The 20,797-nt window shown below is 45.7% G+C and overlaps 1 protein-coding gene across 11 annotated transcripts in view; it reads right to left on the bottom strand.

Annotated features, from left to right (window-relative positions):
• LOC149336149 (uncharacterized) overlaps positions 1 to 20,797 on the bottom strand; it is a 71,522-nt gene that overhangs the window by 18,301 nt on the left and 32,424 nt on the right. For 5 of the 11 annotated variants that reach the window (XR_016284154.1, XR_016284155.1, XM_089552632.1 and 2 more), the window contains exons 11-15: positions 18,064 to 18,134; positions 17,235 to 17,303; positions 16,991 to 17,076; positions 14,315 to 14,353; positions 9,391 to 9,441 (exon numbers count right to left, since the gene is read on the bottom strand). Coding sequence is in view for 9 of the 11 variants with exons in the window: in XM_089552632.1 (XP_089408758.1) it covers positions 9,391 to 9,441; positions 14,315 to 14,353; positions 16,991 to 17,076; positions 17,235 to 17,303; positions 18,064 to 18,134 (316 nt within the window). In the remaining 2 variants the exon portion in view is untranslated. Of the gene's footprint in view, positions 1 to 5,019; positions 5,147 to 9,390; positions 9,442 to 14,314; positions 14,354 to 16,990; positions 17,077 to 17,234; positions 17,304 to 18,063; positions 18,135 to 20,797 lie in introns of all 11 variants that reach the window. The other 6 variants (XM_089552630.1, XM_089552633.1, XM_089552631.1 and 3 more) reach the window with 2 other exon arrangements.

Consider the following 20,797-nt stretch of genomic DNA (forward strand, 5'->3'; position numbering starts at 1 on the left):
AAGCGTTACATTCACAGGAATCAGCATAAGTTCGTTCCTCATAGCACCAAGTCCCCGCAACGCATTCCGACGCTGGACGCAGCGGCCGCTACAAGCGCGTCTTCTTCAAAGCTGTCACACTCGGCAGCACACATGGATGACCTAAACACAAGTTTCTGTGACTGTGGCTATGCTCTGATTGACACTGACATGCTGTCGTGTGCCATCGTTGAAAGCTGTGCGTGTAAGTGTATGGTAGGGATGTGCAGCTGCTCGAAAACGCAGCATGAAGAGCTGGCATTGCTCTCTCAACTGCGTAAGGTGCTCTTATTCTCATCAATTCCAAACGTCAAAAAAGACAATGTCGGGCTTCCATGAAGTCAACGTGAGGATTGTGTATGTCTTACGATGCACAGGAAAAGGTGCAGCTGCTGGGAACGACGACTGTACTTTGCATACAGGGCTGCACAGCTAGTTACAAAAGAGGCCCGAAAAGCAAGGCAGCGAACGAAAATGAGAAAGATTGACTCGAGGTGTTTACGAGGCTGGTGGCTATTTATCTCATACATTCGCATGCATTTATAGCGTGCAGAGTTCTAATAAAACGCTTTTATTTACTTCAAAGCTACTTATCTCCAAATGTCAATTTTCGCAACGTTTGCCCCTTTTTCTCTGGAACCGCAAAATCTAGAAACACCATTTTTTGCAAACATTATTGCAGCGTAGGGGGCAATTTACTGAACCAGAATTATAAAAATTAGTTCAAGGTATTTTATTTCAGAAGCTATTAATTGGCCATTTTAGCCTGAAAAATGAGTAGGTTCGCTAAAAACAAGAACAAAAAAATCTCTCCTTATTACAAAATACTTCTCGTTCAGTAAAGAGCACGTGGAGAGCTCATTTAAATGATACCAATATGATTGTTCTAACCTTAGCAGATCCTGAGAAAACGGATCACAATCACAGCCTAAAATACATGGGAGGTATAGGGCCTACCCTGTCCCCTTAACGTGCACTGACATCGCACAGTACACGGGCCTCTAGAATTTACAACGTGCAGGTCACCTTGAAAAACTGTTTGCTAAAATTTTTGCACCAAGCTGCCATTTACGCAACTTAGTTTATGTGCCTTAAAAGAAATCCCCGAAAAAAAAAACTGCCATGCCACAGATCCTGGTGCATATCTCTCACCCAGTCCATGCTCAAACTACAGACAGGGACAGCGCTCCAGAGAAAAGCTGATGTGGAGGCGCGTCCTGGGGCGCTGGAGTAGCACCGGTGTCACAAGGTAGCTACCGTATTTCATGGGCTCTTTTAAAGCCGCTAAAAAGGGTACGTAAATGGCCTTCGAGTGCCAACATTTTGGCCGGCTCTTCAATGCGATCCAAAACTTCCGCATTCCCTTAATCGTGACAACAGGGTAGGTCATGTGACTCAAAGCCACTCATTTGGTTGTACTAGATAAAATACTATACTATCTTTTTCTTTTCAAAAAGGGACAGTTGGTATATAGTAAAGTACATTTAGTACAAGGCAGAATATTTCATTAATGTTAACTTCTCAACGAGTATCCCTGGTTCGCTGCTCATTATTCACCGGTAATTAGCCATAGATAATTTTGCCGCGAATCTTTGTAGCGTTCGTTTGTAGTATTTGTTTGTTCATGCTTCGCGCCGCTTTATCGCTTCGTTTGTGAGGCAAGACGCGCCTTTATCTCGGTTGATCGCATCCGGACGGAGCCGATTCTAGTTTGCGCCAGAAGCTTCTAGTAACTTCCTAACTTTTATCTCGAATGTTCACTATCAGCTTTAAAAAGAGCACGGCCGACAGCGGCGGGCATTCTGTTCGACAACCGCTGAGCACGCTAGTTGCTATGCCGCCGCCGAGTGATTCAGTTCATTGCGGGCGCAAGTCAGCCTAAATAAAGAGTTTCGTTTCGAAGACATTCTCGCTGTTTTTCTGTTGGCCGGACTGTACTCACCACTGCGTGACAATATCACACTCCACTCTTTCATAGAGCAGAATTTGTTCTCAACCGAACATTGCGCGAGGAGACACGGATCCCTCAAGTGCAATGACCTCACTCGCTAAATAATGCTAGTCGGTTTACCTTCACTGCCCGCTGATGCAAACCTTTTTATTGTGGCTTAAGAGATGCCATTGAACCTCTCCACACATGTCTACCAGAGACAAGGAAGGACCTATCTTAAAAGCCAAAGCCGGGTAGTCCCTATTATTTCTTTAAGTAAAAAGAGCTTCTGTTATCCACGGGCTATTCTTCTCAGCTGTCACAACCATCATCAATCTCGAATTAACTTTTCCAGAGACGTTCGACATGTGAAGCTCGTGGCTGCTAAAACTACCAGGTTGCATGATGCTGCATTTTCGCACGAGAAAAGCTGTGACCGAACAGCTCCCAGAACGGGTTGAATAACGAACACGTCTCCACGACAGGTCACGTTCTTTAAAAGCCCATCAAGATGACTCACATGCTATGTTAGCTTGCAATCATGAAGTAACTAAAAAATTCAGGGGGGCACTTTGTTGACCTAAGTGCGGTGAGGCGAAAGCCTTAAGCGCGGTGTCGCTGCTTGTGTCACTGAAGTGTTGTTAAGATATTAGGCTTCGCCTACAAGAGTGAAACGCGACAGCGTCTTGCAACGCTGCCAGGGAGTCCATAAAACGTCATCGCCAGTTCGGTTGCGTCGGTTAATTGGTTTTTGAGGAAAGGAAATGTATCTGTCCCGCATATCTCGGTGGACACCTAAACCTCGCCCTAACGGGAAGAGAGGATGATGGGAGTGAACGAAGACACCGTATGGACTAGACGCGCCTTTGTTCATTCCAAACCATCGAGCTGGCATGGCGGAGTGGTTAGCATGCTCGTCTCGCTCTCCGGAGACCGTGGTTCGATTCCTGAACTCGATCAATTTCCTACTCGGTTTTTTAAGCATGAAATGCTTTTAGCCCCCGTTGTCGGCAGTGTGGTGACGTCACGCCGAGACCGAGAGCCATCATCCGGGCACTGAAATCCACTCATCCGGGCACTGAAATCGAGTCATCCGGGCACTGAAATCGAGTCATCCGGGCACTGAAATCGAGTCATCCGGGCACTGAAATGGAGTCATCCGGGCACTGAAATCGAGTCATCCGGGCACTGAAATCGAGTCATCCGGGCACTGAAATCGAGTCATCCGGGCACTGAATTCCAGTCATCCGGGCTCTGAAACGAGAACATCCGGGCACCGTACGAGACTTAACGAGATTTAACGAGACTCTCTAAGCCCTCCTACGCGACCGGCATGCAAGCAACGGTTGGTCTCCAAACGAGTCACAAAAAATAACTGCTGCCAGTGCCTTCTCAATGTTTATCAAGATATCAGTCGCGCTGTGCGTTTGATAATGCACGGAATTATAATTTCCGATTTCTAATAACGCCTGCAAAAAGCACATAAATGCCACGTACACTTCGTTGTCGTACGTGATCTCTTAGGGGCTTCGCGCATCGAAGCAAAGCTGCGCAGGTGCACAGCGGCCCGGGGGAGAAGCGCTGCGTTCAAAGGGCAAGGCATCGCGCCGAACGGGTGGTGGCGTTCCTCCCTTGCTTTACGGTGCGGTTCGGGTGTCCACCGAGATGGCAGAGAATTACTGCGCCATTTCCTTTCCTCAAAAAACCAAATGGCAAGGCATCGCGCTGAACGGGTGGTGGCGTTCCTCCCTTCCTGTACGGTGCGGTTCGGGTGTCCACCGAGATGACATTAGGCCCGTAAACATTTCATGCTTACTCTACTCTCGGTTACGGGAGAGGCAGAGATTTTTTTAAGCTCCCGTTGTCGGCAGTGTGGTGACGTCACGCCGAGACCGAGAGCCCTCATCCGGGCACTGAAATCCACTCATCCGGGCACTGAATTGCAGTCATCCGGGCACTGAAATCCACTCATCCGGGCACTGAATTCCAGTCATCCGGGCACTGAAATCCACTCATCCGGGCACTGAATTCCAGTCATCCGGGAACTGAAATCCACTCATCCGGGCACTGAATTCCAGTCATCCGGGCTCTGAAACGAGAACATCCGGGCACCGTACGAGACTTAACGAGATTTAACGAGACTCTCTAAGCCCTCCTACGCGACCGGCATGCAAGCGCCGGTTGGTCTCCAAACGAGACAAAAAATAACTGCTGCCAGTGCCTTCTCAATGTTTATCAAGATATCAGTGGAGCTGTGGGTTTGATAATGCACGGAATTATAATTTCCGATTTCTAATAACGCGTGCAAAAAGCACATAAATGCCACGTTACACTTCGTTGTCATACGTGATCTCTTAGGGGCTTCGCGCATCGAAGCAAAGGCGCACAGGGGCCCGGGGGAGAAGCGCTGCGTTCAAAGGGCAAGGCATCGCGCCGAACGGGTGGTGGCGTTCCTCCCTTCCTTTACGGTGCGGTTCGGGTGTCCACCGAGATGGCAGAGAATTACTGCGCCATTTCCTTTCCTCAAAAAACCTTGCGTTCAAATGGCAAGGCATCGCGCTGAACGGGTGGTGGCGTTCCTCCCTTCCTGTATGGTGCGGTTCGGGTGTCCACCGAGATGACATTAGGCCCGTAAACATTTCATGCTTACTCTACTCTCGTTTACGGGAGAGGCAGAGTTTTTTATCTGTCCTGACTAGAAAGGTTAATTAGACTAATTGGGTAATGAAGCAATTAACTAATCTCAGTCCCGTTTACCTGGAGCATCATACCATCCCTTTAATTGGTTGCATGGTTACTAACCAAAGTGCAATTGGCCCTGTTTGAAATTCGCGCACTGTAACGTCACGACAGTTTCGACCAATTGAAAAGCGTGACATTTCTGTCGACAACTCCTGCTTACAACGATGAGGCATTAAAGGCTTCCGCCTTAAAATATAAGGTAAACACCTGAAATGTGAAGTTATCACGTAAGTGGCCCAGCGCTGTCGAACCTCGCAACCCTGAAACCCTAATCACCAAATTCAGGCAACATCTGCCCAGTAGTGCAATACCTGCTCGCAGATTCTTACCGACTGGTACGAACCGGCGTTCATACAAAGGCGCTCCCCTTGGGGCCTCGTTTTCCTCCGCCGACATTGGGCTTGCGTTCGGAACGGAAAACGTAGCTTGAAAGTGGGACGTGTGGACGGCCTTTCCCTGCAGTTGAATGGACGATGACGTTAGCATGTGCTGCCGGATGAACCATTGGGGCTACACACTGTTCTCGGCTCAAATCGGCCGTCAGCCGAACAGTCAGAATAAAACCTGAGGGACTGTGGTTAAGGGCACCAAGTGCTTACCGGTTTATAAACAGCTTGTTTACAGACTAATAATTTGGCAAATAATAAGTGCTGAACCCGACTCCTATTCAGCTCTACAGTCCCTGCTTTGAGCTGCGCTCCCACAACATTTGTAGCAAGGCAACAATTTAAGACTCGAAGATGATGCTATGCAAGGTCAACATTCTTTAGCACAAGTTCCTATTAGGCAACTAAAATAGAGCCCTGCTGGAAGTCTTAAATCGCTATTTTGTAATAACGAAAATAGTATGAAGTAAAACTCCAGGAATGTGAAGGTGTCAGATAAGTGGCTCAGCACCTCCCAACACTGAAACAATGAAACACGTGACGTTCCGAGGAGATTGCGCACCTCCGATTAAAAAAAAAAAGAAGTCAAATTTCGATAATGTGCGCCTATGAAGAGGAAGACAGCACATGCTCTGATAAATGCGTGAGCGTCAAAAACGTTTTGCTCCACACAGGCTATAGAGAGCCAAACTTTACTGATTGCCCTCATCTACTATTGCCTGCCTAAGAGCTGTGGCGTAGAAAAAGCGGCTTCCACTTTCTAAACGCTTTGGCCTGAAGATCCCTTGAGCTTGGATTACTCGTTCGAAGAGCCACACATTTGAAATCACTGCATTATGCACTATATGGCATCTTGAGTAAACCTCACGCTTCTTAAGGTTAAAAACGGGGCAGCAGTTTCCTTGCATACAGTTTGCTTCTTAATGTGGAGCATTATGCAAGACACCCATTATAAAATTAGCTCTCCTGACCGCAGGGTACAGGTTTTCTTCGCAGGGTACAGGTTTTTTTTTTTTAAAAAGGGGGCAAAAGTTGAAGCAGTCCGATTTCAGTCTGAAGAAGCGAACGCTGGAATTTCCACATTGGCGCCTTTTTTATCATTCACAGCTACCAAGTATTTCCTGCTATCCCAGCATAACACTCACCAAATATAAGGCCACCTGAAACACAGCAACACTTTATGAAATGTTCAAAATCTCTTGTTTTGCCTCAACACGCAGGGCAAAATGAGAGCGCATGGGTGACAAAGAGACGCCCCTAAAAAATCAAATTATTACAGCCCCTTGCAATAAATGCACATGATGATGGCTCCATGGAGATCGAGACAAACTTAACAAGCCTACTAGAATAACAGACACTGAAACCAGGGTGAACCAGACACAGTTTTGTTACATGGCCCACTACAGTCATGGAACTTTTACAGCCGGGCACCTGCCTATCCGATTCCCTGCTTTCATCGCAAATTTCCTTCTGTTTTAGTGCAACATTTCTTGGTGTCCCGCTCAGCCCTGTTAATGGACACGCACCTTGGTAAGACTCACACAGGCCACAGCGAACAGGTTTGATCATTATAAGAATGTGCTGTACGAGTAGTCCCTTTTATTGTATTGTATTGGGTTTTGAAGCCCATAAGCAACTCAGGCCATCACGCGCCATACATACGGTATAATCTCTTTCAAATGCTGGGTGCCCTCGGTGACAGTCGTTATCCGGACAAGTTCCTTTTGACCGTCGGACGACTGCGGTGCCAAGGTTCGCCGAAATTACTATGCAGGTCTTGCCTTTCATATCTGATCACTATTAATTTTTTGTGGGTTTCAAACATTTTGGGGCTGCGGAGCCCCAAAATGTTTGAGTCTCCGGAGCCCCAAAAGGTTCTATGACATCGGCGCTGATGAGGTCTGTACAGTTTTTTTTATCTTTTTTGTTTTTGTATTTTCAGTATATGCTATAGAACTGTAAATTAAGAATAGAGCTTTAAGGTAAGCAATAAACTAATATTTTGCATGAGTCCATGCAGAAGGTCAGAGCATAACAAACTGCCACACCTGTAGTCTGCTCCTAAATACCCTCTTCACAATGTAAGGCTAAAACTATTCTGCAAAAGAGGAGTGACTAATTGTAATACCTGAACAATTACGCCTAATCTAGGATGCAACGTCTCTGAATCTTCACAGTACTGAAAATGTGGCATGTAGAATTTTGCACCATTTTCTCAGCTCCACGATTCTCAAGACATCAATTTCAATTGTGAGGAAAGTGTGGAATGTTGTTCTGTATTCTATTACGCAAATATTGAAGGTGCTTTTGCGTGTGTAGTGAAATCTTTCATGTAGTTCTTCTCTACCAATCACATCAAGTGGTTAAAACTGCCAATAGTAACCAAAAGGGAGTGCTTTTGATGATAGCATAAACGTTCAGAGCAAAATCGTTGCACGCTTAAAATTTCATGGACAGTAAGCAAAAATGTTGCGTTTTCCTGTGCAGCGTTGTCATCCATTCTCCCCTGAACCTCCCCTATATATATATATATATATATATATATATATATATATATATATATATATATATATATATATATATATATATATATATATATATATCCCACCGGATCCCACCGGCGGCATGTGGTTGTTTTTTCTTCTGCTTTTCTAATCAATTAGCTTTAATCGATAACATATTCAGCAATATTCTAAATTGTCAACACCACAAAGTAAATAAATAAATTAAAACTCCCCTGTGCCCCTTGGTTTCTGTGGCTGTTGGCTTCTCTCATATTTATAACGAGCCCCTCATTCTCTTACCCTTGTTTGCATAATTGCTTAGCGAGGGCCTCGGTTCTGGCAGCCTTGATGCCAAAGGAAGCATAAGAGGGTTCTCACACAGCTTCCACCCTCGCCGTTCGATGACGTTCTACGTCACACTAGCGGTAACTCAGGACGTTCTACGTCCGCCGCGCTTACGAACGTGGGTGGCGCTGATGAACACTCTCAATGTTAGGTTATTTGTAAACATAAATACCCCCGAAAGCAGAAGGTTTGACAGCCGTCGCCGTAGCTCAGAGGTAGAGCACCGGACGCGTAATTCGGGGGTCGTGGGATCGGATCCCACCGGCGGCATGTGGTTGTTTTTTCTTCTGCTTTTCTAATCAATTAGCTTTAATCGATAACATATTCAGTAATATTCTAAATTGATCAACACCACAAAGTAAATAAATAAATTAAAACTCCCCTGTGCCCCTTGGTTTCTGTGGCTGTTGGCTTCTCTCATATTTATAACGAGCCCCTCATTCTCTTACCCTTCTTTGCATAATTGCTTAGCGAGGGCCTCGGTTCTGGCAGCCTTGATGCCAAAGGAAGCATAAGAGGGTTCTCACACAGCTTCCACCCTCGCCGTTCGATGACGTTCTACGTCACACTAGCGGTAACTCAGGACGTTCTACGTCCGCCGCGCTTACGAACGTGGGTGGCGCTGATGAACACTCTCAATGTTAGGTTATTTGTAAACATAAATACCCCCGAAAGCAGAAGGTTTGACAGCCGTCGCCGTAGCTCAGAGGTAGAGCACCGGACGCGTAATTCGGAGGTCGTGGGTTCGGATCCCACCGGCGGCATGTGGTTGTTTTTTTTTCTTCTGCTTTTCTAATCAATTAGCTTTAAGCGATAACATATTCAGTAATATTCTAAATTGATCAACACCACAAAGTAAATAAATAAATTAAAACTCCCCTGTGCCACTTGGTTTCTGTGGCTGTTGGCTTCTCTCATATATATATATATATATATATATATATATATATATATATATATATATATATATATATATATATATACTGCAGAAAGGCTTACTACTACGGCAAACTGAAACCTCATTACCTCGGCACCTGCTTGCACACCCCCACAGGTGTGCAAGTGGCCTCAGTTTGCAATGAAGTTGTTTAGAAGAGCTCTCATTCAATTCCGAACATGGCGATGCTGGAAAGGCTGTCTACAACAAAGGCTGCGAAAAAAAAATTGTTAGCCTATACCTTATATAACAGCGATAGCCTCACCCTCGAGCGTTAATACAACCTTTCTTACTACATGAAAAACAAAATTTCATTCCGGAAATTATTTTACAAAGCTAATATTCTTACACAGACCACTAATGCAGCACTACCTAAAGTGCCCACTTTGCGCTGTAAAGTTACTACCTGTATCTGAGCTCATTTTGGTTTTTTTTTTCAGTCACATTCACCACGTCAGTCACTAGAAGAGATTGCATTTTAGATCAACTGCACACCATTGGCTAGACATGACCATAACTTATACTCACATGACACGGCGCGCTCCACCACCAAAGAGGACACTGATCCAGCGCCTGTGACTGCGAGGGAAGTAAGTTAAGCAACTGAATGAGGGTTTTTTTATTGTTAATCAGGTTCAAAGTGAGAATTGAATGCACGCTTCTTAATTGCTGAAAATGTGAAGACGAAAGGGATCCTCGAACCAAAGTCACACGACGAAGTGCTGTACGGTACTCTTTTCGCGACCACACCTATAAAAAGTCCAAGAAAATACTTTTCTTCAAAAACATGCAACAAGCTGCTGAACATGGTGGTAACAGAACTATCGGAAATAATTGTACTTAAATTCCCCTTAGCATCTAATTGCACTGACCTAACTGTTAAATTGCAAATTTATGTCCCCTGCACCGCCGCCGTGCCTGCCCACATAGGTTTCACTTGTTTTGAAGTGCAAGCAGTGTGCGTCGTGTATACAGCTCAAAAATATAAAGCTCTCAAAAATATAAAGCTGCTGAAGTTTATGGGTTAAGGGGGGGTTAACGTACCAAAGCCAATCATGCTATGAGGGACGTCGTAATGAAGGGCTCCGGAAATTTCGACCACGTGGGGTTCTTTAACTTGCACTGTCTTCGCAAGCACGTGGGCCTTTAGTGCACAGTAAACGAGCCTCCATCGAAATTCAACTGCCGTGCCCAGGACCGAACCCATGTCTTCCAAGTCAGCACCTGAGCGCCACAACGACTGAGCTACCCCGGCGGCTCCAAAAGCTGGACAAGTGCCCTTAACTTCAATTCTTCATTATATAGCAGTCTATGAAGCCACCAGTGCATATACCATTCGGAGCCAACATGCACCTCGACACTTCATTTAAAAAGACAGTTGTACACAAGCGTACGCCCACCCGAATCTAACTAGTGGGATTTCTGCACTCCTGATTGCACCTTGTATAACGCTTCTCTCGGCTTAACCGCTCGCATATTCATGTTGTAATTTGATGCTTATGGAGGCAAGTGTTGGTCCACCGCTAGCTTGTTATTTCAGAAATACAAGTATCAATATTGCCATTTCTAATTTGTCTCAAGTTGTAAAAAAATATTCTGCACTACAGATGCCATTCTGCTGACGGAGGTTTTGCTCCTGGTACCATTTATGCCGAGTGGCTTGTGCATGTTCTAAAGAATTTCGCCAACTGCTAATTTCAAAAGTACTTATATCTAATTTTAAAAAATGGTTTTTTGAGATAGATGACCGCTTTTTTGGCATAGCATTGTCAGTGACCTAGTACATCAGAACAATTGAGACGTGCTAACTATGAGGCTGGCTAACTAATACTGCATAGTTAAATTTTTAACTAATATAGTGTTAGGCTCCTGAAATACACGAAAGACAAAACGTCTTCCATATGTCTCGGAATAGCTCCAAATGACTACAAACATCTTGCACTGCATTCAAACGTCTTATAGATGTCGACAGCAAGAAGTTTCGTTTGTGACGACTCTTAAACATCTGCAGTAAGACGTTAGCTGTGCAACTCCTGTGAAACGTCCGTAGTAGGATCTTGTCTAGAACTGTTTCTAACACATGGAGCTTAAGACCACGTCAAAGAGACGCGCCTAGCAATCAGCTCAGTTGACGCCATGAAATAAACATGTCGTAAATCACAGCATGTAAATTAGACGGCTCTGCATTACTTCAGTGTTCCTGTTCTTGATGCTTTAAAAAGCAGGCACACCAGTGCGAAGCCCGCTCTTCGTACTCAAACACTGAAAGCGCGTTTTCTCCTACGAAGCCCGAATCACGTTCCGCCACTCATAAGGCTGGATTTAGGTAGCATATAATGGCTCTGAACGCCGACGGTAGTTACGCAAGCGAAAAAATTTGCTCCATGTTGTGAATGCCTCTGTTACGCTTCGGCTAGCCGGCGGCAGCACGCGGCTTGACAAAGCGCAGCATATGCTGCCATTGCTGCCTTCGCCACCTTCGCTCGGCTTACCGCCGCCATTGCTGCATTCACCCAGCCCGCTCGCGCGCAGTTTTCCTTGCCTTACGCAGCTAACTTGGTGTCACTCCGCATGGTCGCGATGCAATCTACAGGCTATGTCAACGTTGTTTTAACAGCTTCAAGCGTGTCAGCATGGTTTTAAACGCTTGAAGAGAAAAAAAGTAACAGATGCCATTTGTTTTGGTTCTATGTTGTTGATTTGTTTATTTTCAAGTATAGAAATTGAGTACTTAATTTGGCCATTTGGCGCAGCAGTCGCCAGCGGTTGCTAGCTACGCGCGCGATGTGAAGCTGTGAACGTTTCTCAGCGTGCGCTCTTTGTTCCCCGCTGGTTGGCGCTTCATGCCACTGCATTTCGCAGTTTCCCGTTTCCTCGGGCACCATTTACCACCAGCGTTGCACTGAGATGAGAGCCTTGTTTTCCGCAAAAGTAAATAACCTTCCATATCTCTTGTGTGGTGAAAGTGTCCGCCTTGCTGCACCTGATTGAACGGTCGGCTAGTGTGTCGCTCCTTTTGTCTACAAATCACAAAACAGTATCAGTCAGTGTTTTACATACGAAAGTGTTAAGTGTATAAAAACAGGGCGTTCGCATGCTTTTGTTAATTGGATACAGCTAGGCTGCTCTCGCATGCGAGCTGCTTTCTTTACCAAGGCGGGGAAAAGGTGAACGTGACAAAGCTTCAAACCAACCAGCTTTGTTTAAACCTATGTTGTAAACGCGCGAATTTTTTCCTACATATTGACTTAAGTCTGTGCTCGACTGCATTCTGGCAGGATTCTGTTCTTGCCAAGGACTCTCTTATGGCCACCTGAGTGCTCCAATTCTCCTTGCTGCGATTGCCGTCAGTGAAATTCGCGTCGAAAAGGTTTTGGTTGTCTTAACTGCGAAAAAGAACCTGCAGTAATAATTATCATGAAGAAAACAAGAAGCCCATCGTGATGTCTGTGTGGCGTTCGGCTGCTGATCCCAAATTCGCAGTTTATTCGATGCTGGCCGCGGCGGCCGTATGTCTATAGAGACGAAATAGAAAAAAGTCCGTGTGCTGTGCTCAATCAGCATGTCTTAATTAAAGAACCCCTGGTGGTCAAATGGCGAGGATTATATCAGAAGTTTCTGTATAAGTACGATGGTCCCTTCGTCGTGTTGGACCAACTGAATGACACGAATTACATCATCGCCAAGGTGACGACGGATGAACACCATTCCCGCAAGACACAATTCATTCATGTGGCCCACTTGAAGTGCTGCCATCATCGATCTGCCTGACTTCCTCGAGGGCGAGAATCGCCTGCATCCGGGGAAATTGTTACGCCAAGTAGCGGCTCACTCCGGAGTTCGAGGAAGAAGAGGGAGGGGCGCGCAGACTGATCGTGGCTCTGAGACGTTTGCGGCAAGCTGTGTTCCGTCGAGCTTTCACATGTATTATCATCCGCTAAAGCATGCAGCCTACCATCCTGGTTCTGATGCATTCTCCGGAATGTACCGACCGAATCAGCCTTACTACCAGAATCAAAGCGGCCCCTTCGTATTGTAAAGTGACCGCCTGTGACGGATCTCATTTTGGTTCTCGGTCGCACTTACCACGGCAGTAACTAGAAGAGGTTGGAATTTAGATTAACTGCAACCAATCACATTTCCCACAGAACCTTTAATAATCTAGCAATGCCATTATAAGCACCAGGGATAGCGAATGAAGCTGCATATACTCAGATTAAAGAACCACTCGCATCACTTCCTCACACTGCAAGAAATCTCCATATTATTCATTGCATTCAGGCTTTCCTATAGTACGGCAGGAATAATGAGATAGCACAGGAAATATACTGTACAATGCGTATTGCACAGACTGCACGTCTCAAAATATTATAGCGAACACAGACAGCCATCGTTTGTGCAAAGATATCTCGGGCAGGAAAGCTCCTTACATTTCTGGCCCACTGAAAAATTATTCACTGCACCGCTTTCATTTCAGATTACAGCCGGGGGTTAGATGCGGTCTCTGCCAAGAATTACGGCTTTGTGAGCACCTGTAGTTAGCATCTAGAAAACATGTTCACAGACATCACATAATGGCAGCCGTGCGAGCAGATTCAATTCACTGCGGATATATTTCGAAAACTTCTCACTGAATTTCAATGACAAAAAGATGATAACCCTATGACAAAAAGATGATAACCCTGAGGACTGCCAGAACATAAGCCCATAAAAAAACTTAGAGAGCGCTGCAGTCTGCTGCACTAAAGAAACGCGAAAGCATTTGCGTTTGAATGTCACCAACTTTTTTAGCAAGTCATCATTGTCACCTGGCACTAATGTCACCCTTGGATGACGTCAGCAACATTTTTTGGAAGTCATCGTTGTCTAAAATCAGTACATGTACTCAACACACTACACCATCATATAAACCACAACTCGTTCACTTCATGCCTCTCAACTTGCTTGCACCAGCGACCCTTCATCGGTTATTCGTAGTGTGCCCGCCGGGCATGCAGACTGCCTAGGTTCGAATCGAAAAGCCGGCGAATTTCTTTGTTGCGAATAACGTCACTTGAGGGCTAACAATTTCTGTGGACACATTTTGCGGACAACTTCCAGAGACGGGTTTTCGTTCACATGAAGCATGCAATAATTTCTCATTAATAATCTTTAGAGCAGGAAAGGAAAAAAAAAACCGACATTGTGAGTGGCATACAGCAAAACTACCCTTGTCCCAGAATTTTAAACGAAACATTGCAGTAATTATGCTGACATCTTTCAAGAGACAACTGACACCACACTCCCTCTCAGCGTAAACACCATAAAAAAACACCCAAGGCTGGCAGACCACATGCACTCCCGCCTGTGCCTCAGCCAATTTTGCTCTTCAGTCCCATTCGTAATAGTAAAAGAAGTGGATTTTAGCTCGATTGCAGTGCCTTGACCAGGCAGGGCAATAGCTTTTACGTACCGGCTTGGGATGGCAGCCATGTGACGACCGGTGCCTTGCCTGCAAGGAAGAAAGTTATTAGTATAAGGCCCTATTTTAAACTTATGTCACCTCTGCCAATTCAAGAAAAATTTTCAATTAGGTGAAAAAAAGAACTAGCAACAAATAGAAGTCTCTAGCAACGCCAAATATGTAGGAGGGAAAAGCAGTGGGGCTCTGCTCAGACCCACTTTTAGCATGTGGCATACCCTCCTGGTTCGGACAGGAGCTCTGTGCGTCCTTACCGAAATAGCTTATCGCCCATTTCCGCTTGTGCGGGAGTGATCAGAATATATATCGACCCGGCTTACCTCTAGGGCTAAGGATCGAATGCTAAAAGTATAGTATACAGGTTTACGTCCCAAAGCGACACACGTAATATGAAGGATGCTGATGTGGAGGGTTCTGATTGTTTTTCCCACGAGTTTTTTTTCTTTAATGCACTGATATTCGATGGTACGTGCGTCTTGAATTTTTCCACCATCGAAAGACGGCCACCGCGCCTGATATTCAAATCATGTGCTCGTGAACTGAGGACTTAATACTAAATGGCCAACTCAGCTTCCTTATCGAAGAACCAGCTCACTAATTTTCGCCCTACATGACAAGCAATGCCTGACAGCCTCAAAATTGTCATGCACCTCTTAAAAAACATGGAAAGGTTATGCGCTAAACAGAAACCGTCCGGATTGTCTAGAGAAATTGTTTTGCAGCCATTAGTGGTCTATTAGTGCGAAAGTACTCATACGCTCACCAACATCGACCAAGAATCTTGTCATCTTTGGACCTTGCGTCGTTGCCTAGCAACACCGATGCCAGGTTAAGTTAAGACAGACAGTACATCAACAATCTTGACTGGGAGTCTAACCCACGACGGTACGAACAGGTCACCTTGAAAGGTCGTTGAGCGGGAACACGAGGCTATCGCAGCAGCCTCACATTAAACTGCGCATTCAATCGCACTGTGTATTGCACATCGTTGTCTTCAACTTTCGTCTGCGGACTGAACAGATCGATGAGAACGTAACCTGAGTCGCCAGATGAGCCAACGAGCCAGCACAGCAAAATCATGAACCAATCAGACTAAATGCCGATCAGGCTAAACACTTCCTTTCACACATCTACTCGATATAACTATGCTAAACGCTAACCTCTTTTTCTAATTCTTATATACTACGACTTTCAAGTCGTTGTACCAAAGACATTAAATATGATATGTTAGGCTGAATACCACCTTCTCTATTCACTGAGGCTTATGACGTTTGAAGATTTAGGTGTGCAAATTCAGTTAGCCGTCCAACAATGCAAGCTGATTCGTCCTGTCTGGCATGGTAGCATCGACAATAGTGTCTACGTATCGCTAGATAACTGTGCACTTATGAAAATTTGGCTGTAAGATGGCACGGTTCACACTTATGTCCTAGAAAATTGAACATTGAAAAAAAATTCTGGCTTTTAAAGACTTCTGAACTTAATGAGTTTCACGGCGCAAACACAAAGTGTTGAATATAACTTAAAAGAACGTCTTCCTGGGCAAGTTTGGTAACTGTTCATCTCTGGCTACAGGCGCGAAAAAAAGACACAACACAAGGGAGAAAGACGGGACGAAGCGCCACTCACAACGGATTTATTAGAAGAAAACATGCACAAATATATGCCGTCTTACATGCAAGGAATATGGATTCCTCGCAAGGGTATGGATTCCTATGATTCTTACATGCAAGGATGTGGATTCCTTGCATGTAAGACGGCATATATTTGTGCATTCTTTCTTCGAATAAATCCGTTGTGAGTGGCGCTTCGTCCCGTCTTTCTCCCTTGTGTTGTGTCTTTTTTTCGCGCCTGTATCCAAAGATGCTAAATATAAATTCATGTTAAAACTTCATGAATAAATGGTGCAATTCTTATTCCCTTTAGGTATCCCCAAAGATGCTAAATATAAATTCATGTTAAAACTTCATGAATGAATGGTGCAATTCTTATTCCCTTTAGGTTTCCACCGCTGCAGCCGGTTCAGTGCAGAGTTGTGCCCCTTACGCGGAAACGGTGGATGATTGGAAACATTTATGCTCTTGGTGCTAGTACAATCATGTGCGTTCTTAATGCGGCCCGAACGCACGCTACAGTAGAACTTCTTGACAAGTGAATGAACCAGACAGTACATAAAAAACGGCAAAGGAAAAAAAAGCGGCATATACATTCGTATGCTGCACACAAATGTTCACAGGGAGTGACAGTTTCATCCGGCCTTAAGATGCTTTGCAATATTTTTGTTGCAATCGCACTGCGATTAATCCAGTCTGCTATAAGCTGCGGGTTTATGGGTTTATGGGGTTTAACGTCCCGAAGCGGCTAAGGCTATTATAAGAGACGCCGTAGTGGAGGGCTCCGGAAATTTCGACCACCTGGGGTTCTTTAACGTGCACTGACATCGCACAGTACACGGGCCTCTAGAATTTCTCCTCCAAGGAAATTCAACCGCCGCAGCCGGGATCGAACCCGGGTCTTTCGGGTCAGCAGCCGAGCACCATAACCACTGAGCCACCGCGGCGGCATACACCTTGGCAATTACTAGACAAATAAAAGGAAATGAAGGAGGGGAGGGATGCCCTTTGCGCGAATGCACAGCAGACATTTCCAGCCAATAGCATATCTAACCTTTCTGGCGGCTGCTTCGGCTCTCCTCTGTTTCGGCTCCCTTGACTTGGCTCTTCCTGTCGGCACGCCCCTTTCCAGGTCTCATTCTGCGTGCGTCGCCCATTTTATTTCTACTCTTGCCATACACATTATCAAAACACTGACTGAACCCATAGCCAGAGGCTAGTGTGGGGTTCAGAAACAAAATACATGATGGCAATCACACAACACTTGTGTAAAATGAAAAGCACAAAAGCACGGTTACCGGCCAACAGGAGTGGGGGAGGCCGAGACGCTGTTGAAGGTCGCGACACTGGGCAGCCGTAAGCAGGCGCTGCAACAAATAATGTACGCCCATTCTCAAGCGAAGAGTGCAGCATGCTCTAGCGTACGAAGATTCTTTTTCGCAAAGAAGTCTCACATATCTCGACATAAATGCTTACTTCACGCAAAGTTCACTCAGCGGAGCATTTCGTATATACCACAGCTTGTTTCAAATTTTTGGTGCCTTTTTTTTAGAGGTGAATGCCGCAGATTTTCACCTTTGTTTTGGCTGCAACTTCCTCTTATTTTCATATACCTGCTTAGGCTGAAGTACCAGCAAGCTTAGAAGTGAGCTTAGCTGCCGCAACAATTCACCACGCACTAAATGACTTCTCACCGATTACCTTAAGCTGCGTCTCTCCAAAAAAACTTACTGCGTATGTTTGTCCTCGAGAACACAGTCCTGCAGTTAGCCACTACAGGAGCAATGATATCGTATGGTATGGTATTGGTTTAAAGTGCTTAAGCTCAGATAGCTATGGGAGATGTCGTAATGAAGGGCTCGGATCAACTTCAGAGACCTCTGTTCTAGGTCGTAATTTGCCAATGCGAGTACAGCTAGAGGCCACGTGGCTACTGTAGCAAATGTGGTCCTTTCCGGGTTCGATGTCCTTTTCCAGCGTTGCATGATGGGACACTTCCGACAAGTCGCGATGCTCCAATTTTTATACCTTCCCTTGTCGCATGTAACAGCAACAAGTTAGTAACAGTGGATGGAATCTCTTTTATAAAGCTACAGGGTTAAGGCCGACGGTCAGCCATGCACTCACGTGGGGGGACACAGATGCCTCCACACGCACCCCCGGTGGTCGGAACGGAGCACGTGGTCCGGAAGCCAGACCTGCAAAGGCATGATTCTGGAGCTGCTGCAAGCTCTTCCAGTTCGGTCACGGTGTTGCCATAAGAGCAAATGTTTTGTGCCCTTTTCGTTTACAGCAGGGATATAATGTGACAAGAATTGGCTGATTTAAAATTTGGAGCTAATAAAAAGGAACTAATTTCACATGATGCACGCCTCCGCATTTGAAGTGAGCTCCAGTGCGACTCCACGATCAGTTTTTGTTAGTCTTTTGTACAGAAATCAGCAAAAGTATGAGCCCTCCTGCCTCGTTTTTCCAAGCTAGCCACTCCATGGCGGTGTTGCCTGTCGACACCCTCCTGCTGTGTCGAGGGCGCCGTCAAGTGGCGCCCCCATGGAGAGCGGCAAGCTTCGGAAAACGAGGGAGGGGAGCTCTCACGACTATGCAAGTGCGGACATAAGTAAGCAGAGCATGCGCTATTTAGTTCTAGGTGTAATCACGACTACCACTTTGGAAATGGACATTGTTCGTCCATGAGAGAGGGCACTCATGTCCACTTCCAGCACGCATATACCATAGCTGGCAATTTCAGTTTGGCAATGCGTGAAAAATAGGAGCCGATGGCATGCTCCATTTACTTTGGTCCACACTGGTACTATCAGTACTATCAGCGCCAAATGAAATGCGAACAGTGGAGCGCGTGGCCAAGGGACCCGTTTACTACGTCTGCTTGTCCCAGTCAGAGATAGAGGCACTCATCCGGTTGGCGATAGTTTTGTTTTTGTTTCCATTGACGTTCACGTTCTCGCTTTGCCACTGGAGTGCCACATTCACGCTTTCGACCGACCTGAACTTGCTCAGGGCGATTTCACTGGCTGCACCGGCTCTGGCCCACATGGGTGAAGCGTGCGCTCTTAACTCCCTGGCGTGCAATGCTCTGATTTTGCTTCCATCATCTGCCCATTATCAGCGTCTGCTTGCGATGCGAGCAGGGAAAAGAGCAATCGAGTTGCTGTCGGTGCCCAATGCGACAGTTCTTGACTCGCTTCTTTCTGGTAGTGACCACAACTTTGTCGCCTCCAGAAACGCTCAGATACCCTATATGCAATCGGGCATTCATGCGTCAGTGTGCGGCTGTAAAAGAGAACACGAATCCTTGCTCTTTACCCTCGCGGTGTACAGCAATGCATCACTGAAAAGGAAACAATTCGTCCACTGTCTAAAATTACTAAAGTTTTCCAGGCATTCTGGGGTCAGGTACAGCTCCGAAACTTCCCTGTGAACACTGATAGCAGGTTACCGGTGAAAATGAAGGCCTACTTATTGTAGACGATGCAGCAGACGCACCCAACATTATGGCTCGTCAGATAAAGTACACTTTTCTGCTGTGTGCCATCACGTCAACCGTTAGACGCCATCTACACGAGGCTGTTCAACGAAACTTGTATCATCGCAGAAGCCAGCGGTCTCAGAAGCAACTTGTGTTTGAACAAGACCATGCATCATGGGCTAGGGAGAACTGGCGCAGCTTGATGTTCTCTAACGAGTCAACGTTTTCAACTCACTGGGACAAGCGTCAGCGAACTTGGAGAGCCGGTGACACCAGGCATGCCTCTCCTGCCATATGCGCAAGTTGACCCTTTTTACTTGAAATGAGCCTTTCGTTCCTTTTTTAGGTCGATATTTATTCGTTCAGAGCGCAACCAAACGCTAACACGCATGGGTGGAAGCAAAACTGAACCTCTGCAGGCCATGCAGCTAAGAGCACCAGCTTCACCCACGCGGTCCACAGTCGTGGCCGCCAGTGATACCGCTTATTAAGTTGAGGTCATTGGAAAGATTGCACGAGGTACTCCAGTGGCAAAGCGAGGAAACTAACGTCAAAGAAAACCGAAACATAACTATCACAAACCGGCCGAGTACATTTATCTCTGATAGCGACAGGAAGAAGGCGTAAATTGAACCTTTGGTGACACGCTCCTCAGTTCGCATTTCATTAGACGCTAATACACCACCGCTTTACGAGGACTAAGCTGAATTGTTTACAAACTGAGATCCTGAAAGCATGTTCAAAATAAGGATGAGAAGGTGCAAATCATTGCCAGCAATGACGTGGCGTGCCAAATGTTTACAAGAACAAGCTCCATCGTGCTCCACACAGAACCATAGCCACTGGGAGATTGAATGTTGGCTTTCTGGCTCTGGTAACATTGTCTCCGTGGTCGCACCAAGAGGTGCGTTTAAGATGCTGCTGATCAACTTCTCACATTCTACCTTTGACACTAAGGCGTCAATGGCGAACCGATCAATATGTTGAAGGTTCACAAAAGAACCAAGTCGGTAGGCATGCTTCATATTTATGAGGCCAGCTAAACCGACGCATCGCGGCTGTAGGCGTGGATGTCAAAAAAGTAGCAAAGCTGTTCTCCCACTTCTGTCGCTCCTAAATGCTCGGCTGTCCCGGTTTCTTTTCCTGCCAGCTATACATTTCTGCAATGGCATAAAGGTGCAAAGCAGGGAGACAGTCTCGCAACACCTTTTTATCATAGCAAGACTGCAATTTAAAAATTGAAGTGCACGCATCAAATAACTCATCATAATTCCTTTTCAACAAAAACTATAAAAAAATTTCAGTTCCAGCTGCCCATTTTGGCTAAACTACTTTCTCCCTCAATATATGAACCAATATAGGGACCACTATATG

Source organism: Amblyomma mixtum, chromosome 7, assembly GCF_055824585.1.
Source record: "Amblyomma mixtum isolate Tamu chromosome 7, ASM5582458v1, whole genome shotgun sequence".
In the NCBI taxonomy this organism is placed as follows: Eukaryota; Metazoa; Arthropoda; class Arachnida; order Ixodida; family Ixodidae; genus Amblyomma; species Amblyomma mixtum.